Raw genomic sequence first — 18,267 nt, 5'->3', positions numbered from 1 at the left:
AGGAAATTATAACTGCACCACAATTTTATCTTTCACATCTGCTCCTATTATCTCTCTTTCTCTCACACATGCACACACTCACACACACACACACGCATATATATGTTTATATTTATATATATATATATATATATGTATGCCGAGATAACGCTGTTAATTTTTGGTATTGATCTAGATTTGGTTTGGTATTTTTCGGTATCTGCTGCACATCTATCTGTAGAGCCCTTGTCAGTCTGCATGATCTTCTCAATTCCACCTCAGAGCAGTTCAGTTTTAAAAAGAAACACTTTGCCGTGACCGACCGCATATTCCTGATACGTCCTTTCCATCTCGTTTCCTTTTGTATTGTATTTCCTTTGCATGATTTCTACTCGTATTTTGTTAGATGCAGTGTATTTATAATTGTGAGTATGGTAAGTCCTTTTACAGACTAGTGAAAGAGATATCTTCAATCTCAATGACAGGAAGCATCATGAGGAAGTCGCCTATGCCAGCATTGCAGATGCAATAGGCAAAAGGAGGTTCGTTGCCTCCTTTCAATATTTCCTCCCAATCAGCTTGGTCCATCTTCTCAAAGGGTTTTCCTCTTCTTATTTCGTGTATCAGTTAGCATAACAAATACCGATAATAGAGTGACTCAGTGCATACAGAATAGCACACAAGAAGTGAAATAACATGAACATGTAGATGCAGTGATATAAACTAAAATGGAAAGTGGAAACCACCATCGCAGTCAGCATTTGAAAAGGACTCTTGTGTTCATTCATCTTGGCAGGTTTTTCAGTCCTTTGCAACACAACTCTGGTCCTGACTCCCCAAAGATCTGTGAAGCTCGATACACCTGCTTGTACCAGTAATGACTGAACAGACATTGCTACTAAGCATACCAATTCTGGGTAAAGGATTGCATGTAACCCTCCATGTGAAAATAGTCGATATGTCCTTTAATCAGTTCAGTGCTTTTTCCCCCAAGAAAATGTGGAGGCGCTGTCGGAGCAGAACCATCAGAGTGCAGCCTGCCGCGTCATGTGCTCATTTTCCAGTTGAATTCATAATTGCAGACCCATGTGCTTCTACAGGAAATGTTGTCCTGGGATGTTTTCTATGGTGGTTTGGTGCCTCAAGATGAATAATTGTTCCACACATTCTAGAACTCTAGATTACATTCTAGATTACAGAGGGTAATGACCTTAAATTTGTACAAAATAGTAAGATCTTTCCAGTATGGCATCAGCTTGAAAATGAGTGCCTTCATAGTGATTCAAACAGCGGCAGCTCCACAAATAGAAGGTTGTTGGCTTTCACTGCAGTTCCAACAAAGTGTATACCTAAAATATTGTTTTCCCACATTATTGTATTACTCTCTGTCTTATAATAGCATTCAAATCAGTGAAACAGGATATCAGCTGACAAATGCTTTTGTTTTTTTATTTGTGGCATAGTTTTCCTATTGTAATTCATATTACAGAGTATTAACGTAGTGCCCTTCTATTCATGACAGCTGGTCCAAATGTAATTGGAAACGAGGATGGCTACAGCTTTTGAGCAAATTAAAAATAACCTCAGTGGAACAGGAACAATCTGGTACAGTAGAGCAGGGCTGCGCACGATGGGAAATAAATTAAATGCAACACCTTAGTCTGAGTCTGGGCAGATTGTGGTGTCAGACTTTTATTGTGGTGTTGCTGTATGGAAGTGGAGGTAATTTCAAGGCGGGAAATTTTAGGCAGAGAATGTACGGGTTATTCATTTATTTATGTCTTTACAGGTGCCCTTAGCTAAGCGTTTGGAAACTGACGTCAAAATTACACACGCACACGCACACAAAAATAGGTACGATTATGGAGAGACCCCTTTCAGATATGTAGATACTGTCCTCAGGGTTGAAAGTCCATTACAGTCCCCTCTGATGGAGAATGTTTCCAGTATAAGCTGTTGTCTGTTTAATACACGCCCAATGTCAGCGTCATGTGTGCTATGTTTGTCAGCCGAATCATTCAGAGGCTCCACAGTCCTTCAAAGCCCTTCACTCTTCCACACAGACCTGCACTCGGCTGCCTGAGCTTTCACAGTTGCCCGAGGATGTGCGAGACTGGATACTGCTGTTGCTGTGTGGGATTGGGGGCATCCACTGCCTTGTTAAATTTTAAGCAGATCGTAACAGTTTATTTTCATTCTCGCTCGCTCTGTGCAGTGTGAAGTCACGAGAGTCTGTTGTGCGGTGTGGGTGACAGAGCTCCAGCTAACTGCTTACAGCAAAATCACATGAAAAATCACTTATTTTAGCTCCTTCTTAGTATACTCTGTTTTTTGAAAGGCCTGGGAAGTCTGCAAATGTTCTTGGTAATAAACGGCATGATGCACTCGCATAGGCCTGTGTACATTGTGACAAGTATGGACCACACAGCCCTGCCCTGCAGTCCTTCAGTCTAGTGAGGCAAATGTGTAGCAGCTGGGATAGTCCTAATGTGAAAATAAATTTATGGATTACAGATTAAAATATATTTAAAATACTCCCCATTCCAATAAACCCAAAATGGACCGATTTTGGCATATGTATAATGTAAGGATCACACATATAAATATATTAATATTTTGGTTCCTTATGGGTAATTAAGGCACGTGTTGTGTCCCCAGATCTGCTAACTTTTTAATATTATTCTACACTGCTAATTGGTGTTGTGCCATCAGGTGTGTCCCACATCACAAAAGCACCTTAGACTTATACATTTAAAACCATATTTGGAAGTTTGACAAAATATGGTTTTCGAACATCATTATACAGTTGTTAGTGTTGAATGAAACCCACCCAAGCAAACCCGTGCTAAACATACCCAAGAATAGTGGCAGATTAGATTTGATTAAATTAAAATAAATAATAATCCAAGGATACATTTCAAGCCCTTTAAACCAGTAATGATAAAAAAAGGCTAGTGTGGTGTGAAAGGGGAGAAATGCATGCATCTCTTTAGAACGTGGTCTCTCTGAATATCGTTTGACATAAAACAGCACATTTAGAGAAACTATGGTTGCAAAATATTATCAGCAGCACCTATACTCTTCCTCTTTTGCATTATTGCAGAATGCCCCGATACAGATCACTTCCTTATTGCAGTGGGGGCGGAGCGCAGGGTTCTCACGTAGACACAGGGCTGAGGATTAGGGATCGGGGTGGTGTGATGAGACATTACCACTGAGCAAACTTAACTCAATTGTGTGCGCTTATTTCTGAGTGTCCTCAACCCACCTCTCTCATTGGCTCTCGTTTCCGTTTTGCATAGGAGCCTTTCAGTCTGTCTGCACTGGACCTTTTCAGATCTCTGTCAAAGAGAGCATACATTCATCTTCTGCTTATTTGTCGGTAATGTATGTCTGTACATACATGGCACATGGATCACGGAAGTCTAGAGGCACACATATGTGAGACTTTGTTCCCCAGTATTCCGTATTACAAGTTAATAAATAGAATTAGCGTCAGGGTTTGTTTTTTTGTTCTTCACATGTGGGAGTGTCTTGTGTGTTTTTGTTTGTTTGCTCGTGTACTTCAATTGTTAAACATCTAATGATAAGAGAACAGTAGAAGACAGAACGACATGCTGACCAGTTTTCCCTCCCCTGTGCTTGTGCTGCAGTATACAGGCCCTGTCCCGGCAGAGAGAGAGCCCCCGATGGCGCGGAATGAGAGCTCCCCAAACAGGGCTCAACAGCCGGGCAACCAGCGCCCAAACACCTGCTGCTTCTGCTGGTGCTGTTGCTGTAGCTGCTCATGGTACGTCATACACTCTATTTGCTACGAAATGCGGCGCATGTGTAGCAGGTAAATACACCTGTGAGATCGCTTTTCATTAATCTCTGTGTCGTTCTTACTTCTGGTTTTGTTTGTTTGTTTTCTGTTTGGGTTTTTAAGCTGTTTTATCTGTTTCTTTGGCACAGTTAGGAAGTAATCACTAAATGTTATTGACTGTGTGGAATTTTTGTCTTCCTTCCGCAGGTAGCAGTGAATTGTATATATACCTGCTGAATAACCAAAGAGTACACGAAACATTGAATGTAGCGCTAGTATGGAAAACTACAGGAAAATGCTGTGTATTCTGTGCAGATCTGTGTGACTTTTTAAATCCATTATAAATGTCTTGTTCTGTGGTTCATTTTGGTTCTGTCATGAACAGCAAGCTACTAACAAGCTGCTCAGGAGACAGATGCCATCCTTTGTCTGTTCTGACCGTAAAGATAACAGGTACAGATACGATGCCCACTGTGGTGGGATTCGGTGCCAGCCAGTGAGGTGCTGATGGCTGCTCTCTGAGGAGTGCACATCTCCCCAGTTCTTGTTCCATCTGCAATTCTCATTTTCATATGGTTTGTTTTTGCATAGATTTAATGTTTCTTGCATAACGTTGCGTAATGATGTGTTTTCCCTGTGGCTAGGTGGCACAATGGAATAGGTGTTTTGATAGGAGAGGAACTTGCATTTATTCATTAAACTGACAGAAATGTAACTCATCCCAAACAATATAATCTAATTTAATGATTTAACTGCAGTATGCTTGTAGATATTTAACTGGACAATTCCCACTTTCATTATTATCAGTCATGGTACCAAACAGCAGAACATTTACATTGATGTAAACATTGATTTACATTGCCAGTGAGGCTCAGATTGTTCTGCTTTTGCTAGAAAGGCGTAGTTGTCTAAGCGGTCGTAGTAGTAAGTGTCAATTTGTTTACAGCTGTGATTGAAAGAGAAAGGGGCAGCCCCTCAGTATGTCGAGATACAGAGGCCTGTCTGTAAGATTAAGAATAATACGTCATGATACACGGTGGACCACAGCTCACCCTAAAATCAACACAGGAAAAACAAACTGTGCTTACTGTGGTTTCAAATATACTCTGTCAGGTATGTGTGTTATAGCTTGAAAGCTTGCATTTTGAGTACTACTACATAATACGTACAATTCTGTCACCAGTGAAGTAAATCAGTATAGGAGGATATTGGAGATTCAGACAACAGTTAGGATAAAACGTTAAGCTTGGACAAGTGCCTTAAGAGAAGCATCTCGAGCTTTTAGCCTAAACCATATAGATGGTACAATGCCAGCTTCTAATTGATGCCAACCTTAAGTGCCATAATTCTACTTTCAACAGTTTTATTGCTGTTTTGTTATACGCTTTATTGGATTTTTTGTTTTAAACATGATGTGGCCATATCATGAATATAAATTGAATTCAGTGAGATATTTTATTGAATTCCCAAAATCAAATGCCTGCATTGTTCTATTACTGCGTTTGTTAATTGAGTTTCTATTCATGCAATAGGGTTTCTTTATCATCTTTTTTTTTTTTTAGAGATCACACTCTTTTATCATTGTCATCAATTAGCACAACAATACTAATGTTAAGATCTGACTTACTTACTGATATTCCTGCAGACATTTGCATCAGCTAAAATAAAAGGAGACTTTCAGAGCCCTTATAAGTGGAAGTGAAAATTGCCGCCCTCTGGGACATTGGCTATATATATGACTGTATATAATGGAACTCTAATGATAGATTATGTGCCAGTTAAAGACTAAAATCATGTAGGCTGCTGGGTAATAGAGTCCCGAGGGACAAAGGATACCTTATTTACATCTCTTTTTATGCCTGTAGCAGTGATTAATCTCATTACACTGTTATAATCATTTCACATCTGAAGTGCTGTATCGGGTGAAGCAGAGACTACACTTATTTACAGTCTTTTTGGGTTCTTCTCCCTCGTGGTGAACTATTGGCAATTGCCAATCAACATAAAAATACACATTGCGTTTTTTTTAAATCACGTATTTAGTTTAACTCAGCTGAGATTGATATCTGATATTCAAGCCCACTCTTGTATATTTTTTATTTTCTCTCAAGTGAAAAAGAGCAACAATTGTCGATTATCAATATAATACAAAATGAAATGAACAGCTTTGAATGGAGGAGCCCCAATGCTATCTGACATTGTAAATGTTGTATACATTATAACTGCAGCCAATGCCTTTACCTACTAAACCACAACAGAAAGTCAACAGGCCACAAACAGCTTGCAGTGTGAAGAAAAAAAAGGGCAACTTCCTGCCGTTCAGTTCAGTACAGTGTAGTGCTGTTCCTCATTGATGAGAGAGGCATACATCTCTCTGTAAACGCCCATTAAAGAAACCTAGCTTATGCAGGTTTACATGTAAACGACGCAGATCTGTATCAAAACAGAACTGCTTTCCGTGCATGGTGAAGTGCATTAAAATGAATGGGGTCTGTCACCCCATGGCCCTGACAGGACTCTCAATGGGGGCCATCGATTTACATAATCCATCACGGTATGGCTGGAACATAGACACCGTAAGTAGGACACGCTGTAAACAGAAAGATGGAACCAGCAGCGGCACAGGAGTGAAGACAGCCAGTATCTCCAGCTTCAGCCCGTCAGATATCATCGTGGAGAAGTGGAAGTTGTCGAGGCACGCTATTGAGCAGAGCCAGGAGGGAATTGCTGCAGCTTGCTACAAATTGCACAGCCAGGCTGCGCGCGGAACTCACCCAATTTGACATTCTCAGAGGAATGTTGGCAGCGGGCCAAAGCAAGCGCAATGTATCGAAAACAAATGTGAGTTCCTCTCTTTAGAGTCTCTCGCGCTGTAAGTCCCAGCCTAATTCTGTCCTTATGTTTCTGGGACATCATTGTTCACCCCGATGGAAAAAATATATATATTCAAATAAAATGGCCCATGCTTCTTAGAAAACCAATTTTCGAAGACTTCTGTTTCAAAAATGGGAAGGTGATGTTGGTGGTACCTCCTCACACCCTGCCCCCATGCCAGAAAAGAGGAATAGGAAATAAAAAGGAACATGAATTCAGTTACAAATAGAACAATATCTTTGAAATAACTTAGGCTGGAAGGGGCACACATCGGTTCCTTTGAAATCAGATGCTGGCAGAAATCAGGTGTTGGGAAAGCGTCCTGCATTCGTATTCGTGTGTGGGAAGCTAGCCAACTCGTATTATGATAAAAGTACCATAAACACTCCTTGTTTTCACTTCATTCACCACATGAATATTCACATTTTCAGAGCTGGACGCTTGTGGGGCTTGTTAGAACTTGTTCATCTATTTCCTCCACCTCTCCGACTCTCTATGAGGGACTTGAGAGAGAAGTGGCCAAGTCTGCATTGCGTTAATTAGATTTGAAAAGTTAACTTGTTACTCTTCTGACTCGCCATAAATAATGCTAGATCTGACTCACTTAAGATGGACAGCATTTCTAAGCAAAGTATATGTCCTCCACCACATTTTACACACACACACACACACACACACACACACACACACACACATATCTGCATGTATCTGCTGTGGATTCATACACATTCTTACTATGTTGAACAGTTGAAGGCCACTTTTATTTCAAAGTCATGTGCTGCTCCATCACAAAGGGACCCATGCAAATCTCCTCGGCACAAAAATATACCGTCTTGTTTTCCAGTGCATACCCGACAAGACTTTTAACAGTAGTTCCTTGTTTGCCGAGCTTGTGCTCCCATGGCCTTCGTTTCTGCTAAGGTGGGGTTATACTGCATTATTATTGCACTTTGTATTGTGCTTATATTTTGTAAGTCGCCCTGGACAAGGGCATCTGCTAATAAATAAATAATAATAATACTGTTAAAACCCCATCTGTTTTATTTTAAGACTTCTTAACCCTGTCATAAGGGGGAATTAAATGCCCACCACCTCTCCTGTTATACATTTAATTAAAAAAATAAAATAAAACTGTGCTGATGAAGAGCGAGAATTATAAAAGGAACTCTGGGAGATTTTGCGAAGAGTGCGGTTCACTTGAGACTTTCAGTGTATGCCTTAGAAATCCTAAAATAATTCACATGTGTATAGCCCCTGAAGGGAGAGTGTCCTTGGTATCGCATTGGCAGGAGCCCATTTGGCAACATCTCTTGTTCCTATTAGCATGAAGAAAGTACCCTACTGTCTCTAAAGCCAATATAATGCTGCCAGAACTCAACAGAAAGTTCAAAACATTGTATTTATTTCTGCTCTCTCCAGTTAAATTAAGGTAGAAATTTACACTTCACTCATGTTTTTATTCCTGATGAATGGAGAAAGCGTTTAGTTACCGTTATTTTACACTTAAGTGCTGGATGTCCATATATAAGATTTGGCAATTAGTGTCTCAAACAAATTCATCTGCAGATTTGAACTGCCTTGTTAAAAGAACCAGAAAGTCAAATGATACACACACCAATGCTTGGAAGTGTGTAATTTATGATGCATATTATTATTTTTTATATTTATGTCAGCACGCGGGGCTTTTGCAATAAAATCCACATTAGTCAAGGGCAGGTCTGATTCATTTGAATTAAGGGCAGTGGAGTCACCATGTGAGTGGCGTTGTAGTTACATCTTAAAAACACTTAAATCAAAATACCAACAGGGATATTTGGATAACTTAATAGAAAAGCACAGTGTGCATTAGGTTGTTGTTGTTGTTGTTGTAGGTGTAAAGCAAGAACTGTTTCTGATGATCTTCCCTCAGCAGTCTCGCTGTAGTCACGGCCGCAGTTGGGAATGGTGGCACGCTCTTGTGTGACAGGCGCCCGTGTTGTGGTGTCAAGAATTCTTTCAGGAAATGGATGGGCTGACTTGCTTAGCCATGCCCTTTTTCAAAGGAAGAACCTTTATATCAACCAAGACCAGAGAGAGAAAAAAAACTGTGTTGCAAACAGGAACCATTGTTCATTCTGTGGTTTCTGATTTAAAATGAAGTTAACCAAGCTTCTGAGAAGTAAGGCAGTTACAAATGCATATTGAAACACAATATACTGTGCTGTCTGCAACCCACTCCAAAGGGACTAATGCACCGCATGCTTTCAGAGATGTTTTACACTTCAGATTTGTTTTCTGGCCTCTCCTCTTTACAAGGGAGGGCCCTGGAGAGAGTTGATTCGTAGAATGCGTTTCTATTCAAACTATTACTGTTGGGAAAGATAAATCATCTAAATAAACATACAGACTTATTTCACATGCAATCCAAATTAACTCCATAAGAAAAGAAAAGCATGTGTTACTTCATGTATAATTCAGTTGGACTTTCTGATACTTTAATTTTAATATAATGGTACTGCTGTTATTAGAGCCAATCATTACAGGAAACCTTTTAGTACACAAGAAACCTTAGTCTTTTGAAAGGCTTCTTGTAAACAACTCTGGGGCATTCTGACTCATCCGATGTCTGCATTGATAATAGGAGCTGTATTAGTGTTACCTACTGCACTGTTTTTCTCAGAAGAAAAACAGGAAAGGGAGGACACAGAGGTGTTAAGACGTAGTTTAAGACTTGAAATGAAAGAAAAAATAGGAAATGTGTTATAAATGGCTTAATTCTGCCTTTCTGTGCTGCACAAGAAAACATCCTTGTGTGTCAGATGTACATTGAACTACACTATCAGCAAACACGGTCACCAGCTTGTAGTGATCATCCACGAAGTGCACGTATTTGTACAGAAATTAATCACGTATGTATATGTAAGGCACCTCGAGTCCACTTTCGATTCACTGCTAGTGGAAGAGCGGGCAGGAGGAAATGAGGCAGACGCTCGAATCTAAATAAAATCATTTAGTGGTCAATAGTTGAGTGACTCATGTCCTTTGGCTTCCGGTAAAATAAAAGGTTTTATCGATCTGAATGACGTGACCTTCCCATCATGAATCTGTAGGAAAATGATGGCGATGATCCTGTACCTAATGTTGCTTTCACTCCTGATCGCTGCTGCTGCTGCCCAGTGTGTGAACCAGAAGAGGCTCGCAGGATCAATGAGGCGTTAGCAAATGTGCAGTTATTTCTTAATGCCATTTACTACCTTTCAGTCTTACTGTTAGGAATGAAGATGAGAACCGGACACGAAGGAAGTCCCAGGAGACCAAACTGGAGACCATACCAAACTGTGAAGCTTTGTAAGCCTGCCCATCTTTTCCCTTTAATCCCACCTTGGTCCTGGCAAATGCCATCTTGTTCAGAGATGTGATGTATAATTATATATTAAAAATCTTTGTCTGAATAGTTGATGCAGTAGGGGGGATACGAGTCTATCACTGATTTATTGATGTTGTCACCATTACATAAAACATTGAGCATGTCCTCTTTTGTGAGAAGAAGAAAAATGTAATTGTTCCCAACATAAGGTTCAGCCTGATGTTGAGTCAGGATTCTGTCCATAAGACCGTCATTTTACCTTACAGTAGAGTAGATACATTTGGTATCGGTTGCCCAGTGTGAAAGAAATCCCCCATAGCAGGCAAGGAAGAGCTTCAAGTTCAAGTCCCAAATTGGAGAAGTCAATCAGACAACTCATTGATTAATAACCATCTGGTGATCCCACCCAAAAGAAGAAATGTATAGTTAGGAAAGGCCAGTAGCTCATAGATAAAGGTATTTGTGAGGATAATGCAGTCAGTTGTTCTGTTTTGTTTCCTTTTCTCCCCATTTTAGCACCAAACCAACAACAGAGGAGATGCGAATGTGGGCACAGTCCTTCGACAAGCTGATGAAAAACCCAGCAGGGAGAAACGTCTTCAGGGAATTCTTAAGGACTGAGTACAGTGAAGAGAACATGCTATTTTGGTTGGCTTGTGAAGACCTCAAAAAAGAAATTAACAAAGCAGTAATTGAAGAGAAGGCACGGATGATCTACGAGGATTACATTTCGATACTGTCACCCAAGGAGGTAATACCTGGTTTAATGCAATCAGAGAGCCTTTTTGTCTATGCAGAATGACACAACTATTTTCCTTTTCACACACATGCTAAACATGAACGTTTGTGAGGCTGAGGCACACAAACCCCTTCCGCCCCCCCCACGAACAGACTTTCAGTGAGAAACTTGAGCTTGTCCTGATGTACAGAGTTGTGCAATTCTGTTAGGGATTATGTATTGATTTACTATTTCATTAAACTCAGTAGGGTGTAGATTGTTTTATGCCTACCCTGAAATTGTGGTATTGGCCAGGGTTAGGATTAACACTGTTTCTTGGGCCTAACCAGGTAAACTTATTAGGTAATTCATATCTACTCAAAGTAATTGCTTTTTCAGTTTGCAAATTTCTCTGCCAGTTATGACATTTAAGAGTATGTGGGACAACTTTTCAGGAAGAATTGCTTTCATTTCCTTAAAATAAATGTTAGTTGTGCTGATTAAGTATTTATTGTCGTTTGCTTAATTGTCTCTGCTTCCTGGAATTGTTTTTAAAGCGGCAGTGCCCTTAGAAATTGTTTTTTTTGTGTGTGTGTGCCTTTCAAATGCTATATTTATCACAGACATTCATCTTTATGATCTTAAAATGGTCTCTTATGTGGTTTAAGTTGAAATAAGATGTACTTTCAATGTTGCCCCATTGTTAACTCCTTGAGGCAGAATGTATGTAAGAATTAGATCTATCCCTTGAGCTTCTAATTAATTAACATTAGTGAAACTGTGTATCTGCATGTACTTTTGGGGAAGGTTTAATTTTAAGTAGGTTTAATGCTATAGCTGTTGTGGATATGTTTTTATTTGTTTGAAAGCCATCTGGACATCAAAGGGTTAATATCCTTCTTATAAATTTGCAGTAAGCTTCCTTATTTAGATTCTACCCTAAGCACTAACTGTCAAGTTTGATCACAGCTCCAACTTTAAACTGGAAAATCCACAGCTCCGGGACTTGCAGAGAAAAAAGAGCGCGCGAGAAAAAAAAAAAAAAACCTTCTGCTGCCATTCCAAGAAAAGATGAGGCAAAATTCAGGGAAAAGTGAAAACTTGATGCAGTAAAGTTCAAATTGCATCCTGCAGTATGAGATAATTCTTATAAAAAAGGGTTTGGTGGCAGATTTAGTTTATGCAAGACCAACTTTTGTGTTCTTACACTGAGAGGGAGCAAAGTAAATATGTGCTCTCCTCACCCTGTCCTGTTATGTGTGTGTGCTTTCATAACCGGTCATTACTGAATAATTACCCGTCTTCTGTAAGCGCTGGTTACTGCCGTGTGCAGTAGTTAAACTTGACTGTTCTCTGAAGCGAGTTGTGCATCACATCACAAGATGTACACATTCTACATATTATACAAGTAAGGAATTACATGTGAATAGAAATGGCAGCCGCTGGGGTTTGTGCTAGCCTTCGAGCTCTGTGCAAAGAGATACAGTGGATTGTGTTTCTTTCTGCGTCGTATCGTTGTATGTTTAAGTGAATAGTTGTCTGAGCACTTTTTCTTCCCCCCATAAATATGTATGAGTAGCAGTTTCCTTACCAGTACCTTATGTCAGCTTTATGGCATTCATTCTAGTCCATGGAGGTAATATTTAGGTCTGGAATTGTGTTCGTCCCTTTCATTATTACCCTTTAACCTTTGCATCAGTCTTTAAAACCAAGCTCTTTTATTGAACTCTCTCATGCTGGCTTATATAATCTTTATGTGTGTGTGTTTTTTGTTTTGCCTGTGCAGGTTAGCCTGGATTCCAGAGTGCGCGAAGTCATTAACCGGAAAATGCTGGATCCCACCTCTCACACCTTCGAGGATGCACAGCTCCAGATTTACACGCTAATGCACAGAGACTCGTATCCTAGGTTCCTGAACTCGACTATATACAAATCACTGCTCCAGAGTGGCTCCCGCTCTTCCTCGGAGTCCTAGGCCCTCGCCCTTCGCCACCGCACAACCACTAAAGAGAATCCAGATACTTTGGGATTTTATTTTGTACCCCTTTTTAACTTGCCGTGTTGGAATTGCTGATCTACAGACTTAACTGGAAGATACAGGGTCATCATCACATGACATTCTTCTACCATTCCACTACTATGCCTACAGCGTCTACTACTGATTTTTTTTTTTTTTTTCCTTTCTGTTTTTTTTGCTGCCACAGAATTTGAAGCGAACCATGAAGAACACTGCAATAAGACACTGGAGTCTATTTAACAGTTCTAAACAGCAGTAGCCCTGATTACTGCCGGCCTTTTACTCTTGTAAACCTGACCTTTCCACTGTCTTTCTAATGTGTTCCTGTCTGAGAGGTGGGATTCCAGTCGACGCTGGTGGAAAATGCCAGTAGTCGGGATACAGAGCTAAAGAAAGGATGATTTTGTGTTTACAGTGCTAAAATAGATCCCAATGTCTTAATTAGACAATGTTTTTTTATTTCTATTGTGATGTATATATACATATAAATATATATATATATATATATATATATATATATATATATATATATATATACGGCGTACAGAAAGATTAAGAACATTTAGCTTGAATTGCAACTCATTAGTCATGAAGATGCCTTTTTTTTATGGAGTTTATGACACAGACAGTGAGATGCCGTCTCACACTAGTAGCCATACGTGCCCAGCAGAGTCCCATTCTTGTTTTGCATCCACATGGTTTTCAGTGCAGGTTTGCGCCCTGTTCCAGCAAGTGGAAGATGAACATTTTAGCCGTGTTTGCTCCAGCTGTAAGCCCACACACACAATGCTAGCCAGATCCGTGTTTGTTGTGCTGTCCTGCACGGATGCTGACCGATCATGTTGTGTGAGAGAGCAACACCAGATATTTGAGCTTGCAGTCTTCATGAAAAATGACAAGCGGTTGGCTGGTTAATATCTCGATTTCAGTAATGTTTTTGCACGCCGTATGTGTTCTCCAGTCCCTATGACAACAGACAAACAGAAGCACAGAAGGGAGAATTTGAAAAGACGAGCTTTGAAGCTGGTGAAAAACTTTCCAACTGGGTATTTTAATCTAAATATAAAATATAAAAAATAAAAAAATGGGTTAATAACAAGTCATTAAAAAATATATTTTTTTAAATCACCTGAGGCATTTGTTCCCTATAAAATGCATACATCCATTTGTGCTCAGATCCAAATCAGCTTTGATTCATTCATGCTATTCTTAGATGCCATCGATAGAAAGGAATATTTTTTTACGGATTCTTCCCTGAAGTCCAGTAAGTCTTCTCACCATTGTGTCAATAACGTGCCTCAGTCCCGACTCGATGGGATCACTTCCGTGGATGGAAGAGCCTTACATTTTAACTAACAATGTGCATCAGGCTGATATTGACGAGAAATACATATCAGTTATTACAGTGCTTACCTAACAAATAAGCCTTGCTGAATTACCAAATAGTCTCAGATTCTTTTGTTTTTCTGTCATGCATTTTCTGAATCTTTTATACTGATCGCAGTGTAGTTCCTCATTCTACAGCTTGTACCTTTATTGTACTGTGTACAAAGGGGGGACTGATGTATTTTCTCAGTAGTGATCCCACCTTTTGTGATTGTTGTTCAATACCTAAGAAGACACCTTTGGTTACTTTATGCCATTCTAAATGTACTAGAAGATATTAATATATTCTGCCAACTTCTGTACTACTTGTGTAGTTTCAGTGCCATTTATTAAGATTTAACTTTTTTTTTTCCAACAAAATAGTGTAATATTGTCCTAGACTTCACCTTAGACAATTGGTTTGCCAAATAAAAAAACCTTCTTATCAGACTAAATCACTGAGATTATACCAAGCTAGACTTTTATAAAAATATTTATAAAGTTGCTTCTTCAGAGAAAAAAAAAAAGAATAGCTTTATATTTCTGTTCCCGAGTGATGCTTATTGCCCTGTGAAGCAAAGTGGCTGAGATCTGCAAATCGTCTCTACAGCTCTTTTTCTAAATAGGAGAAAATCTCAAAAGGTTTCCTCTGAAATATATCTATCTATTAATAGATAGGTAGAGAGAGTATTGGATTTGATGGATATAATATTATAATGGATATAATAATTTAATTTGGATCTAAAAATTCTGAATGTTTGGTTGATTGAAATGGCAGCATTTGTTTTAACAATACAGAAAGGAAAAGCTACACCGTTTCACAGAGCACATCCCCAACTCAAAGACAGGAAGGAAATGAAATAAATAAAGGAATGTATGTTCACTTCGATTGCTGAGGAAATTCTGTTGCAACTTATGTTGCAAAATGGTCATTCCTAAGCATTTTAAGATGCATTGTTCCTTTACATTTTTGAAATGATATACATATTTATATATGTATAAAAAAAATCTAAAGCGCAAATTGAATAAGTTTAAATCTCAAATGCTATTCTTCTAGAGTAACAAATGCTTCGGGTGTGCAATTACAGGACTTGATTGAAGTGCATGATGTTGTATTTATATATATATATATATATATATATATATATATGTATGTAAACGTATATATATATATATATATATATATATACAAAAATACTATGAATATTATTATACTTCTTACTGGTTGTGAGTGCTACAGTTGCCATATAATATGCAGTTAACATTGCCTGCCAAGTATGTGCAATGCAGAAGCTGCAGTTTTGCAGAAGGCTTTATGTCCAGTAGAGACCTGATGTGTTCAAGATTGCTATAAGACTGCTAATTGTCGATACAGCTGCTTGTTTTCCCGCCTTTTGGGTTAGAATGCAAATGTCACTTCATTCACAGATGAGCTGATGCATAACTTACTTGTCTTGGAAAAAAACAAGTGAAACGGATGCCCCTGAGGTTTTTGGAGAAGAAAGGCGTTCCCCTGGAACAAGGGGGTGGGATGTGCAGTTTGACTTAATTTGGCTTTAAATAGAACGGTGATCTGTGATTGTCTGTAACCAGTATGTACGGTCTATACAGTATATCTGTTTGGTCTGAAATTGTTAGCAACCCTTATTTTCTTTTTTGCGTATTTTTGTAATGAAAGAACAAAATGGAAAAAAAAAAAACTAAAATAATTGAACAGTGGACTATTGCATCTATTACATTTGAAATGTGGGATGATACCAGTTTAAATCAGTTACCTTCTAGTTATGAGTAAAAATTATTGTCACTCCACAACGTGTGTCATCACAATACATTCAGTGTAATCACTGTCATGGGAAAACAGTGGTGTGCTCTACTAGGACCTCTTTGGTCTAGGAAGCTGATCATATGCCAAAATTATTACATGATCTCCTCAAGTGATGTTGGGTTCTGTTCATTTCCCTCCATTGATCTTCAGACACCAATACTTGTGCGTTTCATGATCTACACTTTTTCTTTCTTTCTTTTGTTCATTGTTGTTTGGATGGCCGGTACTATTTAGTCTGTTTTTGTATCAGCAAACGTAAAAATTACAAAGAAAATGTGACAGTACATTTCCAAATGTACGTTCAGCTTTCATGTTCCCACATTGGAAGCAAGAGGATTTTTTTTTTTTTTTTCAGTATTTGTCGCCGATTTGATATTTGAACACCTTTCCGAGTTTACTATACTAAATACAATACAAAATTAGCAAGGTTACTCCAGCATACCTCACATTGATGTGAAAGGGTGTAAATTAAAGCCTGAGGTGCCAAATTCAGTGGCACAGAGTGTTTAGGATCATTGACCCTTGCCTTATGCCACCCCCAACTGCTACCCCCCACCTCCACTTAGAAACTGGGCTGAATCCTCCTAGATCACGGTGCTTTGAAAATGTGTCAGGTGAGTGAGATATATATATATATATATATATATATATATATATATATATATATATATTAACCTTCATATTTCTATAAACTGTGAACTTGTTATTAGCAGTATAAAACTTTAACAAAACATGGTGTTTGTACATTCTTTCTCATTTTTTAAAAACAGAATATTTTCGGACTTATTTTGAAGGGGAAGCCTAGGATCTGTGTTCCTTTCTTTTCATTTCTCCATCCCTGCTGTGTATTTTGATGTTTTTTTTTGTTTGTTTTTTAACAGTCTTGTTAACAAGGATCAGCATGTTACATTAGTCAGGTACCATAGAATATGGTCATGTGACCAGTTTCAGTCTTTGAAGGACTTATGGACAGTTATTTATTATAATAATTATTACTTTTTTTTTTTTTTTTTACACAAATCAAATTGTTTGAAAATACATGGATGACATACAGGACCAAGATTTGTTTTCTATTAATTTGTTGCCAAGGTCTAAGAATAACCCAGGTGTGTTGAGAACGTTCATAGCTGCTATTCTTTTCCAGTTGGTGTGTTGAGGACTCCTGCAGAATGTTTCAAAGAGCTGAGAGTAACTTCTGTGATTTATTATTGACCTAGACTGGGTGGACCTGTGAAGCCAAGTACAGTGGATACATTGTCTAAACTGTTTTATTTTTTAAATAAAAATGTGTGTTAATCATGTCTGCTGTTCAGGATGCTCTTTGCTTCAGAATGTCATGAGGCAAACCAGCTTGTAGGAAATTGGTGACTTGTGGTACTTGAATATTAAGATAAAAGGACAAGGACTTCTCGGTATGAACGCAATTGTTTTTGAAATCTATGTGTTGAATGAGTGTTTGTTGTGTTGATTGCAAAAAAGTCTCTCGAGGCCTTTTTAAGGGGGGAGGGCTCTGTTCCTTGTGAAATGCATTGGCGCTGTTGCCATCCCTCCCACCATTTTACATTTATGAATGTTTTTGTTAATTATATTTTGTCCCGTGAGTCAAGTGTCTGATTGAGGTTTCCGGGTTGTGTTTTCACTGGGTCAGAGTGGCTTGCACAAATTGTACCCAGTCTTTCGTTGGCCAGATTGAAAGGAATCAGTTATTTAATCTGGACGCATTTTGTTTGTATGAATAACTAAATAAATACATTATAGAGCATGCACATGTTTTGCCCCAAGCTTTGAATTACAATGGACTCGGCTATCACAGTTCCCCAGTATTGTCAGGTAAACTTCCCCCCTTTTTAGGTGTAACTTTTCTAATCAGCAGCACAATTGACACCCGAGACTGAGAAGAGCAGCGTTCACGTCACATAAATGAGCGAATATGCGTTTGTTTATTCATCTTTTTGCAGAGTTTTTGTGAAAAGAATTAAACTGAATTCCCTCCATGTTTTAAGAGCTACCAGCTGTTGTTATGTTGTTAAAAATAAATGAAGAAATAAATTATTGTTTTATTTATACGTAGAAATTAAAATTGTGGATTCAATTTTGTAAAAAATAAGCAAGAAAAATCATAAAATACCTTTTCCAGATGTAGTTCTAAAGGACCATGTATAACAGAAAACCACTCCAGCCATAGTACTGGATGTAATGGTTATTAGTATAAAACTCAGTTTAGTTTCATTTTGATTAATTCAGTGATTATTAAAATCCTTGGGACCACCGCAAAATGATTTGTTGCTGTTACACCTTTCCAAAGAGGTTAAAGAGCCCCAGAGAATCAGCCCTCGGT

General features: G+C 38.6%; 1 protein-coding gene across 4 annotated transcripts in view; it reads left to right on the top strand.

The window, feature by feature from the left end:
* rgs19 (regulator of G protein signaling 19) overlaps positions 1 to 17,230 on the top strand; it is a 35,040-nt gene extending 17,810 nt beyond the window's left edge. For 3 of the 4 annotated variants that reach the window (XM_066702327.1, XM_066702329.1, XM_066702330.1), the window contains 4 exons: positions 3,633 to 3,769; positions 9,899 to 9,985; positions 10,521 to 10,755; positions 12,509 to 17,230. In XM_066702327.1, coding sequence (XP_066558424.1) covers positions 3,633 to 3,769; positions 9,899 to 9,985; positions 10,521 to 10,755; positions 12,509 to 12,697 — 648 coding nt within the window. In that variant the 3' untranslated portion in view covers positions 12,698 to 17,230. The remainder of the gene's footprint in view (positions 1 to 3,632; positions 3,770 to 9,898; positions 9,986 to 10,520; positions 10,756 to 12,508) is intronic. The other variant, XM_066702328.1, reaches the window with a different exon arrangement.
* The last annotated feature ends 1,037 nt before the right edge of the window (positions 17,231 to 18,267 follow it).

Source organism: Amia ocellicauda, chromosome 4, assembly GCF_036373705.1.
Source record: "Amia ocellicauda isolate fAmiCal2 chromosome 4, fAmiCal2.hap1, whole genome shotgun sequence".
Classification (NCBI taxonomy): domain Eukaryota; kingdom Metazoa; phylum Chordata; class Actinopteri; order Amiiformes; family Amiidae; genus Amia; species Amia ocellicauda.
The sequence above is the reverse complement of the archived record's forward strand: the minus strand, read 5'-3'. Positions and strand labels throughout refer to the sequence as shown.